Raw genomic sequence first — 25,449 nt, forward strand, 5'->3', positions numbered from 1 at the left:
TAACCCATTGTTTTTCAGTTGAGAATTTTTCCATTGGAGATTACCTATGTACAATGAGAAAGACTTTTGTTTTCTCTCTTGCAAACAGTAAGAGAATGAAAGGTGGAGGCAAGGCTTTGCAGATGTAGTCACCTTTACTGTATTAAGCCCTGGGAAAGGAATCATCATGACTGCTTGTTATTTAGTTGCCTCTGTTTATTTTGTGTTAATGCTTTTTGAGGCTTGCCTGGCTGTGCTAGCTATTGGCAGTAACAAACTCTCGTTTGAAATTTATAGTGGCTATTTCTTCAGGTATTATATAGCAAGATTAGCTAATAGCTTATCAAATGCTTTACAGAAGTTGGAAATGCCATGGAAAGGGGTGGAAATGCTGGATATTTAAGTAGTAAATGTACAGGTTGAAGTCATTTACCTTAGAGTTTTTTTTTAGGAGGCCACATTGCCAAGGTTGAAATGCTGCTTTCTCTGTTTAAGTTGCTTTTTATACATTTTGCACCGCTGTGTACAATGCATAGCTTTGTATTTTCCTCCTTCCATGACTCTAGATAGAAAAACCTTTTAAGAGTCCTGGAAATTACTGAACTCACTCTTCTTGAAGCTTGTTCTTCCTAGACTCTCATTGCTGCAGTTTTGAAAATATTCTTCCACTTTTGAGCTGAGTCTGGAGGTTGACAAATGGGTTTCTGTCTTTATCAGCCATTGTTCAATTGGCTCATATTGATTATTGCAGTAAGTGTTTTGAATCTGTCTGGATTCTTCTTATCAGTACTATTTTTTTTTTATTTCACCATCTCTTTATTTACTTGGAATATTGTTAGTTCCTTGAATAGTAAGTGGTAGAAAAATATCTAACTCTGTTAATAATTCATATGTTTTTATATGAAATGCACCTCCATCCATAAACTCATGCATGGGAACACTTGGTCCCCAGTGAGTGATGCTGTTCAAGAATGTAATAGAATTATTAGGAAGTGGGACCTTGCTGGAGGAAGTAAGTCACTGAGGGTGGGCCTAGGACTTTTAGATCCTGGCCCCATTTCTTGTTCATTCACTCTCTGCTTCTGGACTACTGGTGGAAACCAACTGACCAGCCTTATACTCCTGCTGCCATTCCTTTTACATCAGAATGGGCAGAATTCCCCTGGAACTTGGAGCCAAAATAAATCCTTCCTCTCTTAAGTTGACAAAGTCAAGGTATTTATCACAGTAACAAATCACAGAAGCAAATCCACAACAATCATCACAACTGAAAAAACACAACTGAAACATGAAGATAAATGCTACTTTCCTCAACTTAGGAAAAAAATTAATTAATGCGGATTGCTGGGGGACAGCTGAGCACTATAGTGAGAAGCAGATTCTTGAGGCTATCTGGGTTTAGCACCTGTTTCTGATCTTAAACTATGTCATAATCTAGAAATAACCTATTCTTCTCTCTGCTCAGGGTTACTGTAAAAATAATGTATGAATACATATAAGTATAACTGCATATATCCAGTGTTGCATACAGCTCTAATCAATGAGAAGATACTAGTGTATTCCTATATTCCCATTCTGTTAGAGGGGAAGCAGAGTCATGTATTCATTTCAAAAGGCTTTAGGATTCCTTAACACTTTATAGATAATTGTTTTCTTATCTATATGCGTATATATCTTAGACATATGTTGCCTACTGTATAAAACTTGAGCTAATATGTTGGAGAGGGTGTGGATTACCTCACCATGTCTATAGCAGTATTTTTCATAATAGCCAGAACCTGGAAATAGCATAGATGCCCCCTCCATGGATAAGATGCCCCCTTCCATGAATAAGGAAAATATGGTATATTTACACAATGGAGTATTACTCACCTGTAAAAAACAATGACCTCATGAAATTTGCAGACAAATGAATGAAATTAGACAAAATCATTCTGAGTGATGTCATCTTGACCCAAAAAGACAAACATAATCAGACAAACATGGTATGTACTTACTCATAAGTGGATATTGGAAGTAAAGTACAGGAAAACCAACCTACAACCCCAGAGAGGCTAGGTAACAAAGAGTGTGCCCAAAGGAGGATGCATGGATTTTCCTGGGAAGGAGAAATAGAAGAAATCTCCTGGGTAAATTGGGGTGGAGATGGGAGGATGGGGGTGGAATTTGAGGGAGCGGGTTGGGGATGGGACTGAGGGAGAGTAAGGAAAGAGACATCTTGATAGAAGTGATGCATTCTGGGGTTAGGGAGAAACCTGATTCCAGGAAAACTCCTAGAAATCCACAAGGATGACCCCAGCCAAGACTCCTAGCAATGGTGGAGAGGGTGTCTGAACTGGCCATCTACTGTGACTACCCTAATTGTCATCAGAGCGCCTCTACCCAGTATCGAATGGAAGCAGATACAGAGATCCATAGCCTGCACTGGACTGAGCTCCAGAGTCCTGCTGAAGAAAGGGAGGAGGGATTGCGCAAGCCTGTGGAGTCATGGTCATGAGGGAGGAACCCACAGAGAAGTTAATCTGAGCTCCTTGCTGCTCATGGACTCTGAACCAACAGTTGGGAGTCTGGATGGGACTGATCTAGGCCCTCTGCATGTGAATGATGGTTGTGTAGCTTGGTCTGTTTGTAAGGCTCCTAGCAATTAAGATCAGAATCTGTTCCTGATGCTTAACTGTCTTTTGGGAACCTGTTCCCCCTCTGCTGGCTTGATTACCTTGCCCAACCTTGATGCAGGGGGAGGAGCTCAATCCAGCTTCAACTTGAGGAGCCCTGCTTTGTTCAAACCTCTGGGAGGCCTGTGCTTTTCTGAATGGAGATGGAGTAGGAGTGGGTGCCAAGGAGGGTAGATTGGGAGTAGGGAGGAGAAACTGGAGGAGAAGGGAGGAGGGGAGACTTTGGTTAGTATGTAAAATAAATGAAAAAATAATAATTAAATGAAATAAAATAAAAAAACTAAAAAGTGAGCTAAAATAAATGACCCTGTGTTACTGTTATTAAATACTACATATCAGTTAAGACAGCTGGATTCATTAATACAGCACATATAGTGATGTGCCTGTACATACCTACAGAGTACATACTCATGTGGAAAGATCCAGAGATGTATTTTTGTGAAACCATGTTGCAGAATATGCATATTATGATTTTGTTTCTCATTGAAATGTGTTTACATTTGCACATAATTTATATTTACTTTCATGTTAGAGTCCAGAGATTTACATAAACATATGAATAGGTTACTGGTGCGGGAGGGTAGAGCTAGAGAACAGGTAAAACATTAAGAATTTTGTGAGTTGTGCTGTGTGGTCTGACTAGTTTTTGCTGAGAATGTGCTTGAGTGTGGCTCATAGATTTGTATTTAAATAGGCATCTAAAGCTGCAGTCATCTAAGATGTGCATTGTATCCTAATGATGGGACAGGGAAATCATCCAGATGAGAGGCCAATAGTGTTTTAGTCATGAAGTCTACTCTGAAGCCTACCAGTAGCTTGGACAATTAGCATATGTTATGGTTAATAGTTATTATCAGCTTGATTGGATTTAGAACCACATAGGACAGAAACCTCTGGGCATGTCTGTGAGGAAGTTTCTAGGTTGGGTTAGTTGCAGTGGGAAGACCCACTGTGGACAGCACCATCCAATGGGCTAGAGACTTAGACTGAGTAAAAGGAGAAAGCAATCTAAGTACCAGTGTTCATCTGTCCGGTTCCCAACTCCAGATGCAATGTGATCAGCTGCCTCACATATATTGCCATGCCTTCCCCTATGGTAAACTGTACCCTAAAACCATAAGCCAGGATAAACTATTTCTGATGTTGATTTTGTAGGGTGCTCTGTCACAGCAACAAGAAACATGTATGTGCCTTAAATTTTTAATTGAAAATGAGGCACATAGTACCTGTATAGGTTTGCTATAGAGATTTGAATAAGTATACCTTTGTAAAAGGGTCTTAGCATTTCTGGACTTGAAAGACATCAGAGTATTATGTTTACAGTCAGTAAAAAGAAGCTATTAGAAACACCAAGTATAGTTAAGAAGTTGGGAGGCAGGTGGAGTGACAGGGATAAAGAAGGTAGATAGGAATTCATAAGCATCTCTTCCTTTCTTTGGCATGTATTTAGTAAGGAAGAAAACTCTGGGGCCTTTTCTTCTGCCAAGCAAGGGCATCTATCATATATAATATGTAGTAATAGACTATGTTAAAGCAGGATTAATATTAATTACTTCGGAAACAGTTAAAACTTAAGATACTTAATACACTTTTTAAATATTTATTTATTTAGTATGTATTTATTTAGTTAGTTAGTTTTTCGAGACAGAGTTTCTCTGTGTAGTTTTGGTGCCTGTCCTGGAACTAGCTCTTGTAGACCAGGCTGACCTTGAACTCACACAGATCCGCCAGCCTCTGCCTCCCAAGTGCTGGAATTAAAGGCATGCGCCACCACCATCCAGCACATTTATTAATTTTTTCAACTATTGTTAAATGTAGTTGTTGCAACTAAGATGACAAACCACATACTATTGGACTTTAAAAGTATGCCACCCTCTTGGCTTCAGATTTGCAGAGCTCACTGTTACTAAGTGTGCTTAGGATTGTCAGAACCAGCCAAAGATGTTGCTTCTATGTAACTCTCTCCCCTTTATTACTAAGAATTTCTTAGTAATAAGTATTAGTTATTAGGCTGCCATAACAAAGAAGTGCAGCTGGTTGCCTTTAAAAATCAAAAAACGAGTTGGTTCTCTCCTCCTGGAGTCTAAAGCCCAAAGTCAAGGTGTGGGCAGAATTGTTCTTTCTAGGGGACCTGGGAGTGCACCCTTCAATTGATGGAGGTAGCCAATAGCTGGGGCATCCTTTGACTTAAATGTTAGTCTGCTTCTGACTTCATGAGACATTCTTCCTTGCCTATGTTCTTTGGATCTCCTAAAGACTTAGGATTTAAGATCTACACTTAGCTAAGTATAATTCTATTTTGCTTTGTATGGGAAGGTTTTCGTTCCTAATAAGGTTAGCATAGGTACCAGAAGGGTTGTCCTTGAGGGTAAACAATTTAGCTGACAGCCAGCTGCGGAATTTCTTTTCATTGTTGGGGCAGGGTCCTATGTATCTTAGGCTGGCATTGGACTTGCTATAGCCAAGTATGACTTTGAACTCCTGATTCTCCTGCCTCAACTTCTAAAGTGCTGAAATTGCAAACATATGCCATGACACCCAGTTTATGCAGAACTAAGGACTGTGTGGTCTAGGCAAACACTGTTCCAATTGAGCTACTTCCCCAGTGTCAATCCTATGGTTTTTAATTCCTTTTTGCACATCGTATCTTTGTAGAGTGTTGTCACAGGGTAGGAAAATGGTGGTGGGGCTCCTGAAGGCTGTGGCTTGTTTTTGTTTTTGTTTTTTCTCGCTTTAGAGTTTTGGTTTGTTGAAGTCTTCAGAAAAGAGCAAAGGGCAAGGAAATAACAGCTATGCAGTTTTTTGAACTTACTGACTCCAGACAGTTTCATGAAGGCTTTATTATTTAGACAAATGTTCTTAGTTGATTAGCAGTAGCCTTATTCTTCTAAGTAGAATAATTGTATTTCTTGGTTCTTTATGTTTTTTCATATCCCAACTACTTGATGTAAGTAAGAACTTCTTTTGCAAATTTTAACTTTATTTTTTCCCATATTTTAACTTGTACTTCTTTAGCTTCTCTATAAACCTTCACAGTATTCTAATGTTAAACCATTAACTCGTGTTTATAGACCAATGTAGAGATTTTAAAACTCTGTTAAAGATTTTCCCATGGAAAATTATAGAAACAGGGCCAGTGAGACCGCTCTATAGGTGGAGGTACTTGCCGTTTAACCTAACACCACAAGTTTGGTCTCTGGGATCCACAAATGGAAGAAGTCCTCCACATGTAGGTCATAGCACACACATGCTGCCATACACACACACAGTTGTTAAAATATAGTAAAAATTAAGAAAATTTTGGAAAAAAGTGTGAGGTTTATCAAAATTGTGATCTTTTACTTAGTGAATATAGAATCTAATTGTTGAAGTCTATAATCTTGGACTTTTTTTTTAGTACACTGATTTATCAAATTTTATTGCTAGGTTCTGCTCCAAGGGTAGAATACAGAAATGAATAACCTACCTGATCTTATTAGTTTGATGAAGGAAGGCTTACATGTAGTTCAAGGCTCTGGAAATGGGAGCAATAGGCATATGTATTTTTATTAGGCTGCTTAATTCTAGTCTCATAATTAAGAAACTCTCTGAAGAGTTTGTATGTATGTGTGTCTACTGGAGAAATGTTGCAGATAGAGGAAGGAAAAAAACAATGTGAACTCCCACAGTGGGTATCAGTGGGGGTTTTGGAGAGAGGTGTTTGAAGACCAGGGAGTTACAAAGGTTTAAGTTCTTGCAGCCTGCTGACAACAGCAGAGATAAAAACATGGTCATCATTTCAGAACTGTGCCTTGTCTAAAATCCATATACGTCCCAAACCACAAAGAGTTTTTACAGCATACCTGTCATCTAAGTCATTGTCCTACCTAGCATGACTTAGAACTTAGATTCTTGCATTTGAAATTGTGGTTAAGCTTAGATAGCATACATCTGAATTGAAATTGATCAGCCAGGATGCCCACCTTTTCTGTTCCCTGAACTTATGATGTATATTAGGATTGTTGCTCTCTCTCATTCACCATTTACAAGACTTGGGAACCAGACCTCAGAGAGGAGAAAGGACATCATGGGTCAGTGGATTTATTTATTTTCACCTGTGTTTTGAGGGAGTATCAGGAGAGTAGAGGATTTAGTGCTGCCTCCACATTCTGAGGCATTTTTAGCCTGGGAACTCTGGGGTCAACTCCTGGGTAGAAGTAACACTGCATAAACAGGAGGCAAGTGTTCCTCAGTGCTGGCACAGATGGTAGCCAGCTTCGTCTCCAGAAGATCCCTACCTATACCTGCTATATGTGTACATGTATATGTGAAGATGTGCACATCTAAAAGTAGAATGGTTTGTTTGCTTGAACATGCTCAACGAAAACTACCCTTTTAGGCCCACAGATGACAGCAACCAGCCACCAGGGCGGGGTGTGCTATCCATGCATGGGCTGACCTATGGTGTGATCCGTGTGGATTCAGAGGAGAAGCTGTCTGTGCTCACAGTGCAGGATGTCGGCCTTGTCATGCCTGGAGGTGAGTACAGTCCTGGGGTGTTGTCTTTCTTTTGGTCTTTATTGTTGCAATAAAACACAATTATATACAGCTTGGGAATGAAAGGTTTTATTTGGTTTATCTATTCTGGGTTACATTTCATTTAGGGAAGCCATGGCAGGAACTCAGACAGGGCAGGGACTGACACAGAGGCTATGGAGAAGTGCTTTGTATTGTCTTGCTCCCTTAGGCTTGTTCAATCTGCTTTCTTATATAAACCAGGACTACTAACCCAGGGGTGCTCCACCCACAATGGGCTGGGCCCTCCCACATCAATCAGCAGTTAAGAAAATGCCCTGCTGACTTGCCTACAGCTGAATCTTACTGAGGCATTTTCTTAATTGAGGTTCCCTGCTTTCAGATGATTGTAGCTTATGTCAAGCTGGCATAAAACCAGCCAGCAGAGGTATGAAGTAGGCAGTCCTAGCATGGCCTTCTGACTCATCTGTTAGTATATGCTTTTTGAACACAGATTAGCGTTATCTTTTCTTGTCCATCCCATTTCCATTTGTATGGCATCTTGGGTTCAACACCGAAACTCCTAATATTTGGGTCTTTTCTGGTTAATCTTCAGACCAAAAGTAATGTTCTCTCTTCCAAGAAAAGGGAACCAAAAATATTCATAAAGCTGGTGAAGGACACCTCTCCTCTGGAACCCTTTTCTCCAGGAAGGCATTATGGGCTGACTCTGTCTGTACCCCTACACTGGTCCTGAGCTGCTTCCTTTTTTGCAGCCCAGATCCCCTCTTTACTCATCCTAACTGATGCCTCAGCCCAGACTGGGCACCATAGCTCGGCCTCATGGAAGGCTTTGAGCAGTATGTATGAAACCTGAGGAATGAGAGGTTTTTGTTAGGTGTGAAGCTACTGTTTAGCCTGAAAGCAGTATAGGAAATCACTTGATTGAAGAAACATTGTGTCATACCCTCACCTTCCTCTCCAGCTCCTCTAGCCCTTCATATAATGTGCCTTGGGGCTTCTGAGCCACATTCTTATTTGTTGAATGTTGTTCTCGATTCCTGTCTCACAGAGTCACCTTTATCAGCATATTTGTTCTCAATTTCTGTCTTCCAGCATGGAGCTATGTTTCTGCTTTCTCGAATTGAGGTTCTGTGTAGAATCTAGGCTTCCTCCTTTGAAGTCCCTCCATGTTCCTTCACACAATAGAGTGGCAAGACGATGCTTGAACAGCACTCATTGTTATGTCTAACATACCACATAACCATATATAGCCAATTAGCTTCCCATGGCATCTTGGGTGGGATCTGAGTGCTAGGACAAAACCTAGTGGGTAAAAGGCCTCGCTGCCCTCTTGGAATCACAGAGAGATGGATTTTTCACACTGCCTCTCCATAACAATAAAGAGTACAGGGATGGTCTTTCAGTTTGCTTAGTTCAAAGCATAACAGAAATAAAGCCTGTCTCTTGTGCTCCTAATTTTCTATAGCTTTGTAACTGTTTCCATTCCACCTCCTGTCATGAAAGCGCTTCTAGAGTCAAAGAAACTTAGGCCTCCAAACTCCAAATTCAGGCTGTCCCAGACGCATTGCCCACTTCCCAGGATTAGCCAGACCACCTAGCTCTGTTTTATTTTATAAAGCCAAGCAAATTAGTTTTTAAGCAAATGGATTCCCATACTGGAGGCATAAAAAGATTTAAGTGACATAACAATGAAAAAAAATATATTTGTCCACTCAAGTCACCTATAGTATCACAGGTTTCTTTTCAGAAAACCCTTTTTCCTTTTCAGAAATTTCTGTTCAGAAATACTCCATAGTGTAAAATCATATCATAGAAACACATTCCCATCCATGTCTACTTGTATATTGTCTTTCTTGGATTTGGCCTTTTTAAATGTAGTGATAGAATATAGTACACCATATTTTGTGTCTTATATTCATTTGCTAGCACATAAAGAGCTTGCTTTTTTCCATGCAGTGCGGTATTGCACAGCTTGAATGCATAATAATATATACTTTCCACAGTTGTTGGAGTTGTACTCTTTGCTACATTCTGATGTGAAGGACCACATCTGAGCTTCATTCTACATGGGTATGGGAATATAATGAAAAATGTCTCAAAAGTGAAGTGTTTCTTTTTATTGTTATTAGGAATTTCACATATACATAAGCGGTTTTGATCAAATCTACCCCCATTTCTTCCTCTGCAATTCTTTCCCTATGTCCCCAGTTCTCCCTGCTTCACCTCCAACTTTATGTGCCCTCTCTCTTTAAATTTTTTTATGTGTAGGAGTGTTTTGCCTGTATGTGTGTCTGTGCACCATATGTGTGTCTGGTGCCCAGGGAAGCTAGAAGTGGATGTTGGATCTCTTTGGATTGGAGTTACAGATGGTTGTAAACCATTATGAGGGTCCAGGAAATCAAACCTGGGTTATCTTCAAGAGTAGCTAGTGCTCTTAATACTTGGCTATCATTCCAGTTACCTCTTTTTTAAAACCCACTGAGTCTACTTAGTGTTGCCTATATGCTCATGAGTATAGGGTCATCATGAGCAACCTTTCGGGAACATCATTCTTAAAGAAAAACTTACTCTTCCTCCTGTATCAACCATCAATTGTAAATAGTTTCTCAGCTAGGAGTAGAAATTCATAAGCCTCTTCCCTATCCATGCTGGGATTTTGGTTGGCTTAATCTTAGTTGAAGGTCTATCTGTATCTGCTTCAAGGGCAGCATGCCCACATCATTTTGATTATTTCATACTCCTGGCAATGATGGGTGCTATTCTTATTTTCTCTCTGCCTTTCACATCAGACTTTGTGATGTTTTCTAGTATGATAAATGAAGACAGTTTGGTCTACTTTTAGTTTTGTTGCTTATGTTTTCTGCTACTCGAAATTGAATGCACACCTTTACACATTAGGCACATATTCTGTCATTGAGCTGCCTCCACAGCCTTTTTTGTACATTTCGGTGTTTTGTTTCTTGAGACAGACAGGGTCTCTCTATGTAGCCCTGGCTGTCTTAGAACTCTATGTAAACTAGGCTGGCTTTGAACTTGCAGACCTGCCTGCCTCTGCTACTTGAGTGCTGGCATTAAAGGCCTGTGATACAATGTCTGGCCCTTTCCTGTACATTTTATTTTAAGACAAGGTCTTACTAACTTCACTAGGCTGATCTCAAACTCACTTACTACAAGACTCTGCTTTTTGGTGTAGTTTGGGTGTATATTTTTCTTATTGTGAGCGAGTTTAACTTTTCATGTTTCTGTTGATTCTATTTCTTAGATGTAATGCCAGCCTCTGGAGGTTATAGAATTTCTAAACACTCATCTGTCACTGGCTGTAAAACATCACTTACCTAAGACACTAGGCCTTTGGCCCCCTAGTCAGGCTTATGGTTTATAGTGGTGGTAGGTAGGATGGTGAAGTTGCATAAGCATCAAGTAAGTATGTGAGTCACAGATTAATGAGAATTTAGCATTATTAAATGTGTGCATAAAAAAGGCTGGAGGGGTAGGGCTCAGATGGCAAAGTGCTTACTGTGTCAACATGATCAGAATTTGGATCCCCAGTACCCCTTTAAATATCTGCCACAGCCGTGAAATCCTGCTGCTCAGAGATGTTGAAGGTAAGAACAAGTAAACCCATGGAGCTCACTGGCCAGATAACATAGGTGAAATGATGAGCTGCAGGTTCAGAAAGGAACCTGTTTCAAAAGAAAATAAGGTAGAAGAATAATCAGAGAACACACAAGACACTACTCTGGCCTTTACATATGAGTGTGTCACACATACTGAGTGCCAAAACCTTTAAGTGGTATTCTCTGAAGGATTGTGTACAACAGGTAATTTAAACCAAGGTGTAAGATTTATGTAGGACACTGGAGGGTTTAAATTCTGCTTTCAACTTAGAGAAGCTTTGGAAACTTGAGAACAAATACTTGTGCTGGTTCATTTGCAAGAATGTGTTTTGGAACTTTCAGCTGTTCCTCTGGTCCATGTATAGTAAATGACTCTGACACATCCCAAGTATCATCTCATATGTAAATGGCACACAGTCTTTCTCTCTTAAATATAATTTTCATATAAAAATTAAAGTAATTGAAATGATTAATATGATAATGGAATCTAACATTTTGCTACAACATGAAAAGTTGCAACTCTTAGAGAAAATGGAATTTTATTCATGGCGGTATTTCTGTTCATTTGTGCCCCCATTGATATTTGTGGATTCATTAATTTCTCTCCTCCTTGCTCATGCTCTCCTTGGACCTTTTATTTTGCCTTTAGCCATCATGTGTTCAGTGAAGCCAGATGGTATTCCTCAGTTGTGCAGGACAGATGAAATTGGGGAGCTCTGTGTCTGTGCAGTTGCCACAGGAACATCATATTATGGTCTCTCTGGCATGACCAAGAACACCTTCGAGGTAGGTTGATGACAAAATTCCTCCTTCAGCTCTTTCTCTGGCTCTGCCCAAACAGTTTTGCCAGGTGTTCAGAAACAGAAATCATTAAGATGATTTCACCAAAGAACATTCATATTAGACTGGTGGACTTTTTCTCACTATATTTTTGTTTTTGATAATCGAGTCATCAGCTTTATTCTTATCTTTTAGCCAGTATCCAGGAAGAATAAACAGTCTCTTTAAAATGGAGCTTTTGTTTGTTGTTTTTTACATCTGTCAGATAAGTGATGAAAAACCACATGTGTGATAGAAGAACATGTGCATAGGTGTGTAGGTAAATGTCCTCACTCAGGAAGTCAGCTGGCCATTCTGCACAGTTTTGTAGCATAGACTAGACTTGATTAGGTGTGAATTCAGGAGAACCTGAAAAATGTGAATAATAATTTCAGTGACACAGTGAGTGTGTAAGGTATGTCGTAACAGTTCATGGTATAGATACACAGGTAGTGTGTGGATATGTGTTGTGCATGTGTACACGTGGGATATGTGTGAAATGTGTGGAATATACATGTACGGCTGGTGTACATAGGTAACCTGCTTTATGTAGGTGGTGAACACAGTAAAAAGAGATGTAAAAGGAGTTAAGACAGCTTCTGGTGTCTAGTACTGTATCATGGTATTCTTAGAACTTTCTTCTATTTCTCGTATGGTGTCTAGCCTTATGATTGACACAATATTTCACTGATTCATGAGTAGAACAGGTTATTTATTCCTAAATGTTAGAGCTCAGAGTGAACATACATGTGAGTATAAGCTCAGATCTCTAAAATCCCTAGAACTGGAGCTGAGTATATGATCTAAAAAAACGTGCCTTTTCTGTGTGGTTATCTTCAAGGTTGAAGGAAACAAGATTTGTATTTTGGACAAGTTGTGCTCTCTTTACATTTTCCTTTTCAGTGTGTTTTCAATAATGAATAGGGATCAGCTACTGCCGATATGTTATTTAAAAAATGTACCTTGAGCTCCATTAATCACTTTCATCCCCAGATTTTAAGCATGGTGCAATGATTTATGGCTGCTGCTTGTCTGGAGACTCAGAGCCTGTGAGTGGAGATTCCTGCAGCCCCTGCACATCAGCCAGACATGCAGAAGCAAGAGAACTTTGCTGATCCTGGGATGAACACAAGAGGGAAATGTGTGTCCATGTGCATTAGTTACTTTTGACCTGCCTGTAACTGCCTGACAAAAGCTACTTATGGAGGAAAAGTTTATGTTGTTACAGTTTGAGATTACAATCCATCATGGTAGGGAAGCCATGGTGACAGGAATGTGAGATAGTTTATCCAATTACACCCAAGGTCAGGAAGCACCAAGAAATGAATGTTGGTGGAAACCTTCCTTTGTATTCAGTCTAAGTCCTCAGCCCATGGACCTCACCACATTCAGACTGGGTCTTCCCTCATGTAAAGCTCTCTGGTATGATCAGACTTGTATCTCCTAAGTTATTCAAAATCCAGTCTAATTTATAACAAATATTGAACATCGCACCATGTTTGTAGACTGTCAAACAAAGTCACAATGACCTCATGCTGACAGAGTTCTAAGAGGTAAGAAAGTAAACTTGATCTCTCTCTAGAGAAGTGGCAAGACTGTAGACCCTGCTTAACCCTTTGAGTTGGTCTAATTGTAGCCTTGTTTCCCTAGGTATTTCCCATGACAAGCTCCGGGGCTCCAATCAGTGAATATCCATTCATAAGGACAGGTTTGCTGGGATTTGTTGGTCCTGGAGGCCTTGTCTTTGTGGTGGGTAAGATGGACGGCCTGATGGTAGTCAGTGGACGAAGACACAATGCCGATGACATCGTAGCCACAGCCTTGGCTGTAGAGCCCATGAAGTTTGTCTATAGAGGAAGGTTAGTGGTACTTGTCTACTAATTAAATACTTACTTTTGGTATAGTTTGTTTCCTAGTTAGAGTTACTATTGCTTTGATGAAACACCATGATGTAAATCAGCTTGGAGAGGAAAGAGTTTATTTGGCTTACTCTTTCACAGTACTGTTCATCATTGATGAAAGTCAGGACAAGAACTCAAACTGAGCACAAAGAACCTGGAGGCAGGATCTGATACAGTCTATTATCTGTATATCGCCACATGGCTGTGACTTACTGGCAATCTCAGAGCTATTTCCTATAGTAGAGGAATCAGCATATAAATATCTGTTCTGTAGTCTTTCTTGGTTTCTTTTTTTATATCTGTAGCCAAGATTTTCCAATTTCCCCCAATCAAATCTGATTAATATTTAAGAGAATCATAACTTTTTGTTTCCTGTGGAAACAAGGGCATACCCTCTCCCACAACATAACATATTTTCTGACTTCTGTTTTGAAATGAAGATATTCTTAAAATTTATAGGTTGGTTTAATTTAGTGGTTTTCATAATCGAATGTCTCTCAGCAGCTATTATTTTTTGTACATTAGCATTTAAAAAATTCAAAGTCAGCAAAGTACCATACAGGATCCAGACACTGTGTGTATTTCCCATCTTTACATGAGCATCTATATCTATATCTATATATCTATATCTATGGTTGTATTCTGTCTTTAAAGAATTTATTATTTTTAAACTATTTTTTCCTAGGACTGTGCATACAATTTTTTTGCTGTATTTGTTTAAAGGTTTTCTCAGCGCCTTTACTGAGCACCTATAGCCTTCTCTGACCAAGCCTTAAACCTGCTGCGTAGCTACATAGCAGTGCACATGACAGTGGCTGGCTCAAATCCACAGGCTCAAATCATAGGTTCAGATACACAGGGAGCTGCATCACTGTATACCATGTTTGGAACTTTTTTTAAGACTTTCTCAGGTCCTATGTAGTAATATGTTCCCCTATATTGGGTGCCATACATAACAAGTCTTTCTCTATCCCGCCAGCCACCTCCCATTGACATGGAGACTTATTATGAAAGCTTGACCTTTAGCTTAGGCTTGTTTTCAACTATCTCTTAAAAAAAACTTTATTGGTATAACGATGTCAAGTTCTCTGGAACTGGAGTTGCAGACAGCTGAAAGCTGCCATGTGGATGCTGGGAATTGAACCCGAGTTCTCTGGAAGAGCAGTCAGTGCTCTTAACCACTGAGCCATCTCGCCAGCCCTCAACTAGCTCTTATAACTTAAATTAACCCATATTTTTACTAATCTATGTTCTACCATGTGACTTTTTCTTCTATTCCATTCTGTGTGTCAGACTCATTCCACATCTGGCTGGTTCTGCATCTGCACCTAGATTAATCACATCTGTCCTGCTTAGCTATTTGACCATTTAGCTCTTTATTAAACCAATCAGAAGGCACCTTAGGCATAGATACATTTTTACAGTGTAAACAAATATTCCATAACAAGAAGCTATTTTTAAAATGGAGGTGTGTTTTAGAAGTCTTTAGTGGCTTCAATTCTGTGCTGACCATACACAGCAGGAAGATTTGAGCAAAGAACTATTAGTTGAAAACAAACTTTCTCCTGTTAGAGAAAGGACTACTTTACAGTTCCAAACTCAAGAAAGATTGATACAGTTCTCCAAATACTGGACATTCCGTTGATCATACGTAAATTTATTCTTTGTCTTAGCCAGCCTTTAGGCAACTACACAGTTGACTTATATCCTGCTAAAAAATTACACTCCAAAAAAAGTCATAAGATTGTAAGTTTGTTTACTATTTTCTATTGGGCTCTATTTGTAGCTTATTTTTGGCTACATATTGGATACACCTGTAACCTTATCCTCAAACCTTAAAGAGATGGCAAACAGCCTCCTGGTGTTAGGTGTGCATTCTCCCCCCCTCCCCCCCCCCCAACACACACATGCTTTTCTCACATTAGCTCATGTGTGAGAGTCTGGGACTAATCTTCATCTGTGACAGAATCCTGAGATTTGTGTAATTAATCTTGATTATGAAGTCCTTACTGCTGCAGGAGTCCTTGGAGTCCTTGGAAGCAAGTCTCTCTCCTCTGCTCACCACAGGTTCCCTCTGTTTCTGCAGGATAGCTGTGTTCTCGGTGACTGTCCTTCATGATGAAAGGATAGTGATTGTGGCTGAGCAGAGACCGGATTCCACAGAGGAAGACAGTTTTCAGTGGATGAGCAGAGTGCTCCAGGTAGTACGGTTGTCTCTTAAAGCTTTTCTCCTGCTTTTCTCATTCACTGTAGGATTGTAGCTCAACCTTTGTCACCCATTCCTTTGACCATATGTTTATATTCTATTGCTTAAACTATCTGATAGGAAATTCTATATAGTGTCCAGAAACAAACTGAACATATCAAGGGCAGAAGTCAGGAACTGCAGAACTGCTTCTTAGTAGTTTTGTTGACGGACTTGCATGTATTGTTACAATCATGAGACTATATGCTCTTTTCTCCAAACCCTTCTTTTTAATTATTTATGGTTTTCCAATAGCCCTGTGTGAAATTATTTAACCTTTTTATTGTAGTGAGAAAACCATCTCTTTGTTTGACTTTCATATACCCAGAGCACTGTCCATATGATATATACTTTTATAATAAATATTGTGTATAATAGTCTGGGTTTTTTTTATAATTTTAATTTTTATCGAAAACAGTTTTTTCATACAATATATTCTGATCATGATTTTCCCTCCCACAGTTCTTCCCAGATCCTCCCTAACTCCCTACGCATTCAAAGCCACATCCTTTCTTTCTCTCATTGGAAAACAAATGGGAACTAAACACACACACACACGCGCGCGCACACACACACACAGAGAGAGAGAGAGAACAAAAGTGAACAAAAAAAAGTTCAAAGAAAAAGCATAAGAAGTGCATACAGACACAGAGATATATACACTCACACACACTGAAATCCCATAAAAACACAAAATTAGAAAACATAATATATAAACAAAAGACCTTTATGGTTTTAAAAAATGCCCAACAAAGCATTATGAGAAAAAAAAAAAACCTTCAAAAATACCATTGAGTTCATTTTGTATTGGCTATCTACTGCTAGCCAAAGTGTAGTTTATATACCAAGTAAAGCTCTGTTGGAGAAAATGAAATTTTCTTTTGTGACTGATTTTTCCTTTGTGGGTATAGACAAGGTTTTTATGCATGCATTTATTCACAAAGGCTAGTTATAGTGACTTATTCCTGTAATTCAGCATTTCAGAGTCTGAGGCAGGAGAATTGCCATTAGCTAAAGATCTGCCTGTGCTATAGTCTGTGGCTGTGTCTCAAAAAAAAAAAAAAAAAAAAAAAGCAAAAACAAAACGAAGAGGATAGGAGATTATAGTTCAGTGGGTCAATACTTGCTGTGCATGCATAAGGACCTGAGTTCAATCCCCAGATGCATGTAAAAAAGGCAGGCACAGCGATATGTTCTTGTGATGGAAAAGCAGAGACAGGCAGATCCTTGGGGCTCACTGCCCAGCCAGTCTAGTCTAATTGGCAAATTCTGAGCCAGAAAGAAATACTTTCTTCAAAAAGATAAATAAGTAACAGTAGGCAGCACTTAAAAACCAACCCCAGAGGTTGTCCTCTGGCCTCCTCACACATGTGTACAAAAACAAAAATTCTAAGTAATACACTATGTACTATATCTGTTTATAGATCCTATTTTACTTTTTAAAAATTGTTTACTTATTTTATTTCATGTGAATTGGTGTTTTGCCTACATGTATGTCTATATGAAGGTGTCAGGTCCCCTGAACAGGAGTTACAGTCAGTTGTGAGCTGCCATGTGGGTTTTGGGAATTGAATCCAGGTCCTTTGGAAGAACAGTCAGTGATCTTAACTGCTGAGCCATCTCTACAGCCCCTAGAACCAATTTTAATATGACCGTCTCTTTCTTATTTTTCAGGCAATTGACAGTATACATCAAGTTGGAGTTTATTGCCTGGCCCTGGTACCAGCAAATACCCTTCCCAAAACTCCACTTGGTGGCATCCATTTGTCAGAAACAAAGCAGCTTTTCCTAGAGGGCTCTCTCCACCCCTGTAATGTCCTGATGTGCCCACACACCTGTGTCACAAATTTACCTAAACCACGGCAGAAGCAGCCAGGTATGCCCAGTAACCCTTCATGTTGTGACATAGCCTTGAGTGGATTCTGAAAGCTGTGTCTGTCAACAGCAGGCTTGGGAGGAGCTCCATTAATGAATACTGGTAATCTCCATACTCATGTTCTCCACATGGTCTGCACTCCCAGGCAGTACGTTCTTACAAGATTTTGTTTGCACCCAGATAGCTAGAGTGTAGCAGCTCTTCTGAAGTAGTGCAATCACCTCAGCTAGTCTGTACAGAGAATGTGGGTAGAAGAGGTGTGTGCCCTTCTTATTGGATATCACTTCCACTGGGATTGGTAATGTTCAGTCACCTGTTGGTAGCCCTAGACCAGGCATACATCCCTTAGGTATAGTCTTGTGTACAGATTCTGGGTAATTCACCCTTGCAGGTTTTATATGGCTCATTTAGGAATGAAAGTGGTAGGCTATGTAATAACACTTTAAAACATGAGGAATTTTATTTATTTGTGACTGAGATTGTCTCATTGCCTGACAGATTAGGAACACATTATCTTTTATCTGGCTTGCTTTTCATAATAAATCAGTCACATACTACTAAATGTCATACACTTGTCAGTGCATTTATTGTCAGAATGTAGTAAATTAGGAAACAGGAATCTCCTGCTAACTTGATAGCAGGGGGGCTGGTACATATAGATAAAACTAAAGCTAGATGAACATGATATGGCACGTACTATACCCTCATCGCAGTCTCCATACCCACCTAGTTTTTTATGAGTTCTGGGGATTTGAACTCCACTCATCACACTTGCATAACAAGCCCTTTACCCACCAATCCTTCTTCTCAGTCTTTATACTGTAATTCTTCTCTTTAATATCTTTTTCCTCTTCTCCTCAATACCTCCCCCATTTCACTCACACACAGTGGAAGGGAGGATCTAGAATGTCTAACTTTTCCCTTTAAATATGTATTCCTTGGTCTGTATGTATTCATATAATGAAAAATTTGAGTAATTAGCATGTTAGGGTTTCTAACAGTCAAAAAGTTTCTGCAGTTAAGAAATTTCTGGGCTAACAGAATGGCTCAGTGAATAAAATACTTGATGCCAGTCCTGAACCTGATTTCAATTTCAGAACCCACATGATGGAAGGAGAGAACTGACTCTAGCAAGTTGTCCTCTAACCTCTACACTCATACCATGGCATGAGTGCGTGTACGTGCACAAGTAAATAAATGTAATAAAAAATTTGCGAAAAATATTTTTTAAAGAAACTTCCTTTTTTATAATTGAAAAAGTGAAGCTATCAGAAACATGTCTGATGTTTCTCTTTCAAACTGCTGTCCTAAACTAAGAATGTTCATTGAGTTTGTAACAGTCGAGTGAAAAAAAAAAAAAAAAAAAAAGCTTTCATTTTATAGTGGCTTCTGGGTTTACTCTTCTACATCTCATTGTAGGCCTGATGGAAAATTGCAAACCTCACTGTCAGTAAAATCTATAAATAAGTGATTCTTTATCATATCCTTTCATCTATCCCAATAGGCAAATGTGTCAACCCTCTCTATAGGTCCTAATATCAGAAAACAAGAAGAGGTATAATACACAAGTCTTGTTTTATATCCTGTATTTATCTTCTGTACCATTTTTACAGTCACATCTGAATGTATATCACCTGTTGGATTAATGCTATACAGTAGAAGCATCAGTCACAGAGGGCTAACAGGTTCTCTGTGTTGAAAACATCATTCCTGTGTAACCCCATTCAGGTTTGTTCCTTTTGACCATCACAGACACATCAATGATTCCTTTGCTGTCTTATATTAAGAGTTGAAGCTGTGTCTTCCAAACTGTTTTCCCAAGGTTAATTCTTCATTAATTGACTAAGAGTCCTGTTAGAAAGAATTTCACTTATGTCTTTAAGGTTATTCTTTTCTTTTTCCCCAGAAATTGGCCCCGCCTCTGTGATGGTGGGAAACCTGGTGTCTGGAAAGAGGATTGCTCAGGCTAGTGGCAGAGACCTGGGTCAGATAGAGGACAATGACCAGGCCCGGAAGGTGAGAACCGAGGTCAGAGCTCACATTATTCCTTTGACTCTAGAGCTGTGTTAACTATTTGTAAAATCACAGAATGATTGTCCCAGGTCCTCACTATGTCAGTTCCATATTTATTACTGATTTCACATCTTTGGTGATGCTAACCCACTTCACAGTAGAGATTAATAGGTTTATAGGAGAGAATGTTATGGGGTACATGAGGTTTTAGGAAGTTTCATCATGGCACAGAAATGAAGAAGTGATATCATTAACATGGGCAGGATTGAGGCAAATATTAAGAAACCTTTGATCTTCACTTGTTTCTAAGTATCCCCCATCAGCCCTGATGTGAAACCCACACTGCTTCACAGTGGCCTTGGTGCACTGTTTTTGTCTTTTGGGGTTTAACAGTTAATCTCCTTAATGCACATTAAAGAACAAATATCTAGCACCTCCCCACCCACACAGCAAAGCACATAACTTGCCTATGTATTTCTGAGTCACATTGTAACACTTTATTTCTGACAATACTTAGGACTCCCTAATTCTCACAGCCCAAAGTAGGCCCATTATTTATTGCCAGTGTAATAACATACAGCAATTTGTTCATTAAAAAGGACTTGACTATCATACTGTCCTCATGTAGTACATTTCTATTAATAGAAGGTGTTAGGGTGTTATATGGAAATTTCCTATATCTTCATGTGAAATAAGCTGTCCTTTTTATTTCAGACTAAATAAGATGCATTTAGTAATCTAAATTGCAGAGAATTGGCATTCTATAATCACATATTTAATAGAAATTTTTTAAGTAAGCTAGATTATATATTCTCTTCCAAACATCACAGAAATCAACATTGCATCTTCTGGCTGATCTTATCTATAAGGAGATAGCTCTCCTCTTCCTTGTGCTGACTTGTAGAAAACTTGCCTAACCAAGGATACAATAGCAGTCCTTGGTGCTGTTGGTCTGAGTCAGTTGCATTGAATTCTAAATAACTGCAGGATTTGCTCATTCTGTTATTGATATATTTGCTTGACTTTTTCTTAAATGTGACTATATCCTTATGCCTCTGTCTAGGAAAGAATGCACTCATTTTTAATTAAATATTAATATTGCCTAACCAGACTCCAGTGGCATGACTCTAACATCCTTGTGTCTTTCCAGTTCCTGTTCCTGTCAGAGGTCTTACAGTGGAGAGCGCAGACCACCCCAGACCACTTGCTATACACACTGCTCAATTGTCGGGTAAGCTCAAGAGCTCCAGAACTCATATTTCCTAACTGCTTGCTTTAATAGTCTGAACTTTTTTCTGGAAGGTCACCTTCTTTATATACTCTCAAAGACTTCTTTTTCCTGTTTCTATGGTAAAATACAAAAACAATATGTGGGGGAAAGGATTTATTTCTGCTCAAAGGTTACAGTTCACCATTATGAAGAAAGTCACAGCATCTTGAGCTTGAGAAAGCAAACCACACTGCATCAGCAGTCAAGAAGCAGAGAGCAAAGCAAAACTGCACACTTCTCAGTGCTTTCACTTCCTTCTCAGTATTTCTCACCCAAAACTGAGAGGTTAATGATATCTACAGTAGAGAACTAATACAGTCGCAGGAAATAGTTATATTCTTTTTTATTTTATTTTTTATTGATTTTTATTGAGCTCTACATTTTTCTCTGCTCCCCTCCCTGCCTCTCCTCTCCCCTTCAACCCTCTCTCAAGGTCCCCATACTCCCAATTTACTGAGAAGATCTTGTCTTTTTCTACTTCTCATGTAGATTAGATCTATGTATGTCTCTCTTAGGGTCCTAATTGTTGTCTAGGTTATCTGGAATTGTGATTTGTGGGATGTTTTCTTTGCTTTATATTTAAAAACCATGTATGAGTGAGTACATGTGATAATTGTCTTTCTGGGTCTGGGTTACGTCACTCAAAATGATGTTTTCTAGCTCCAGCCATTTGCTTGCAAAATTCAAGATGTCATTATTTTTTTTTTTCTGTTTTGTATTATTCCATTGTGTAAATGTACCACATTTTCCTTATCCATTCTTCGGTTGAGGGGCATTTAGGTTGTTTCCAGATTCTGGCTACGACAAACAGTGCTGCTATGAACATAGTTGAGCACATGTCCTTGTGGCACGGTTGAACATCCTTTGGATATACACCCAAAAGTGGTATTACTGGATCTTGAGGAAGGTTGTTTCCTAATTTTCTGAGAAATTGCCACAGTGACATCCAAAGGGGATGTACCATCTTGCATTCTTACCAGCAATATACACAGTCAACAAGACAACAAGACAACCTACAGAATGGGGAAAGATCTTTACTAACCCTACATCAGACATAAGTCTGATCTCCAAAATATACAAAGAATTCAAGAAATTGATCATCAAAAGAACAAATAATCCAATAAAAAAAAATGAAGTACAGACTTGGTGCAGGAGAATTGTCTGTATTCTGTCTATCATGTTTTAAATAAATGCTGATTGGCCAGGCAGGAAATATAGGCGGGAAAACCAGACAGGAAGTAGAAATGATGTAATGATAACAGGAGAATTGTGGGAAGGAGGAAGTTGTTTCCTCCCACTCCTGCCCAGACCACCGAAGCAGCAGGATGTCTGCCCCACTTAAAAAGGTACTGAGCCACATGGCTAACATAGATCAGAAAAATGGGTTAATCAAAATGTGCGAGTTAGCCAGTGAGAGGCTAAAGCTAATGGGCCAATCAGCTTATAATTTATTGAGACCTATGTGTGATTTTCTTTGGGGCTAAACAGTTGTGGGGTACCGGGTGGGACAAAAAACCCAACAACAAGCAGGCCCCCTCAACAGAGGATTCTAAAATGGCTGAAAGACACTTAAGGAAATGTTCATCATTCTTAGTCATCAGAAAAATACAAATCAAAACAACTCTGATATTCCATCTTACACCTGTAAGAATAGCCAAGATAAAAAACACTGATGACAATTTATGCTGGAGAGATTGCAGGGTAAAAGAAATAGTTATATTCTTAATCTTATTACAAACCAGCTTGTTTACACATAAATATGTGTTAGTTGCAGGCTTCTAAGGAATGAAAACCATTTCTACTTAATAAAGTTTATGTTTAAATTTCACATTAGGAAATCAAATTCTTCCTCCTTAACACTTAGAAATTTGACCTTAAATATAGAAGGAAATACTAAAAGTAAAAATTTCATGCAAAGATCTAGTTTTGTTTTTTATTGTTATTGTTTAACTTTTATCTATGCTATGGAACTAAAGCTTAATAAACAGACCATAATGTAGGACTTCTTGGCGGGTACGTATAGCTGCAAGTACGTATAGCTGAAGCTGTTTAGGATTCCTAATTATCAAAATTTTGAGTTTTCAAAGGTTTGGTTTCTAGTTATCAGGGTGTTTGTGTGTGATTTGAGTTCCTCTGAATATATGTACTTGACCATCCCTCACCTTACTCTGTCATAAAAGTCCTTCTCAGATTGAAATTACCCTCTGTGGCATTGGCTATGGTGGTTCATCTTATACTACATCTGCTCAAGTCCTTATCCAGAGGGAGTCTTTGGAGACAAGGAAGAGCATTTCTGTATTGTCCCCTTGTTCTCTAAATGTTTAGTGGCATGCTTCTCCTCTGAGGGGCACCCTGTGTTCACAGCCCATAGGCCTCCTCCTACAAATGGCCACATGACCATTTGGTCATAGAGTCTGAACTTTCCATGCATCCAAAATGACTCCTGCCTTCCCCTCTTCTTTATTTCAGTTTCATTACATTTTTATTTGTCTTTCTGTATACTTGCATGGGTACACTGTGAAACAACATGCTTCTGGAGGTCAGAGGACAACTTGTGGAAATCAGTTCTTTCTTTTTCTATCATTTGGGTCCTGGATATTGAACTCATTTTTTTAAGGCTGATAAACATGTACCTTTGCCTGCTGAGCCATTGCTGGTCCAAGACTGCCATTTTTTTTTTTTTAAAGACTTCGGTAAGAGTTTTTTTTTTTAAATATTTATTCATTTATTATGTATACAATATTCTGTCTGTGTGCATGTCTGCAGGCCAGAAGAGGACACCAGACCTCTTTACAGATGGTTGTGAGCCACCATGTGGTTGCTGGGAATTGAACTCAGGACCTTTGGAAGAGCAGGCAATGCTCTTAACCACTGAGCCATCTCTCCAGCCCCAAGACTGCCATTTTTTAAAATCTTTTTAAATGAATCTATCTTCAGTCTATAGATATAGGCATGAGCCCCCTTACTTCCACAACTGTCCATTTTCATCTTCCTTCACAGTTCCCTTTAATCTTCTCTCTTACTAGATTCTCCTGGCTCTCTTCATATAGTGTTTTTCCTGTAAGCTCCTCTTGGCCATAGCTTTTTCCATGGCTCTCCTTCCAATATTGCCTCCCAAGTTATGTCTAGCATGTATGGCCTTAACTGTAACTTACCTCCTTTTCCTTGAACATAGTGCCTTCTAACATCTTTAATGAGAACTTTCTCCCTCCTTTAATTTCCCTCACACTGCCAAAGTGATCGTATCCTGAGCAAACTGTCAGCATTTAGACAGCAAGTCAGACTTGAATCATTTTAAAATCCCCCCTTTAACATCACCTAATACTTTGCTCCCATTTTTGTAAGATGGATAAATACCTGTGTTCAAACTTTGTGAAAGTCTAAGCTCATGAGGAAGTAGATCCTTGTAGACATGAATATTCAAACTTGATGGCAGTGTGTTCATTGACAGAATAGTGAAATCAGCATTGTTCTGCTTGTATCTATGAAGAAGACACCTCAGACACTGCCTTGGAGTGATGTCAGAGTACCAGGCTTGACATCCGATCTGTGTGACCTTGTGAACATTATCCAAGCTCTCAAGTCCTGTGATTTTAGTCATTTACTGTAAGAAAACATTGAATCTATAGTAAAATGTTTACTGGAAAATAATTCACATACTTTAAAGTCATTTCAACAAAAATAACAGAAAATCAGATACATAAAATTAGTTGTAGAGGTCAAAGCCATGAATAAATTTACTTTAGCTTAATATGCAAAATGTATGGTTCAAGGGTGCCTTCTCCTCTTATACGTGACCCATTCCTAACTCTCCTGTGACCTATGTGGAGTTTCATTCTGAGATGTCTGAAGGGTCACAGTGTCTTCAGGAAGATTCAGAGTCAAGCACCTGCATCCTCTCTCTGCACCTGGAACAACTTAAAAGTGGTCAACCTGGGACATAGCAACAATATCTCATGCTCACTATAGTACATTTTACACTTAAATCACTGTCTTGTTCAGTCCAGCAGAAAGACATCATAGGCTACATGTGTAGTCATGTTTTCTAAATGCAGCATTAGAAAGAGTACAAAGTAACATGGGAATTCATTTTCATAATGAATTTCTTGTGACATGTCTGGGGGACCATCATGTTTCATATGTCACCTACAGCCTTTCCAGTGCTTTCTACAATTAATAATACCATCTTTCTTGGATTATGGGTATTTTAATATGATTGAAACATATAACTTCAGAGTTTGGAGGACGTTTCTCATTGTTACCTTCATTATCCATTCATGTGCTTGCATCCATGGCAACTATAGTAATTAGGTATGAGGTATGCATGATTGAAAGTTGGACTACTGCATATTAAAATGATCACTAACAGTGGAAAACTCTCCCTCTCAAAGCATACCGAATATCCTTTTTTGTTATTACTAGGAACTCTAGCCAACTCATTTAATTTTTTCGTATTGTTTCCTTATTTGGAGTATTTTCTTTATAATTTCAAAGCATGAGTCTTGTTTGGCTTTTTGTTCATTCCTTAACTGTTTT

The 25,449-nt window shown here is 38.9% G+C and overlaps 1 protein-coding gene across 6 annotated transcripts in view; it reads left to right on the forward strand.

The window, feature by feature from the left end:
• Dip2c (disco interacting protein 2 homolog C) overlaps positions 1 to 25,449 on the forward strand; it is a 359,742-nt gene that overhangs the window by 273,017 nt on the left and 61,276 nt on the right. For 3 of the 6 annotated variants that reach the window (XM_057787245.1, XM_057787247.1, XM_057787249.1), the window contains 7 exons: positions 7,033 to 7,172; positions 11,439 to 11,575; positions 13,259 to 13,467; positions 15,596 to 15,710; positions 17,429 to 17,630; positions 19,537 to 19,658; positions 20,794 to 20,874. In XM_057787245.1, the coding sequence (XP_057643228.1) occupies positions 7,033 to 7,172; positions 11,439 to 11,575; positions 13,259 to 13,467; positions 15,596 to 15,710; positions 17,429 to 17,630; positions 19,537 to 19,658; positions 20,794 to 20,874 (1,006 nt within the window). The remainder of the gene's footprint in view (positions 1 to 7,032; positions 7,173 to 11,438; positions 11,576 to 13,258; positions 13,468 to 15,595; positions 15,711 to 17,428; positions 17,631 to 19,536; positions 19,659 to 20,793; positions 20,875 to 25,449) is intronic. The other 3 variants (XM_057787246.1, XM_057787248.1, XM_057787250.1) reach the window with 1 other exon arrangement.

Source organism: Chionomys nivalis, chromosome 13, assembly GCF_950005125.1.
Source record: "Chionomys nivalis chromosome 13, mChiNiv1.1, whole genome shotgun sequence".
Taxonomy (NCBI): domain Eukaryota; kingdom Metazoa; phylum Chordata; class Mammalia; order Rodentia; family Cricetidae; genus Chionomys; species Chionomys nivalis.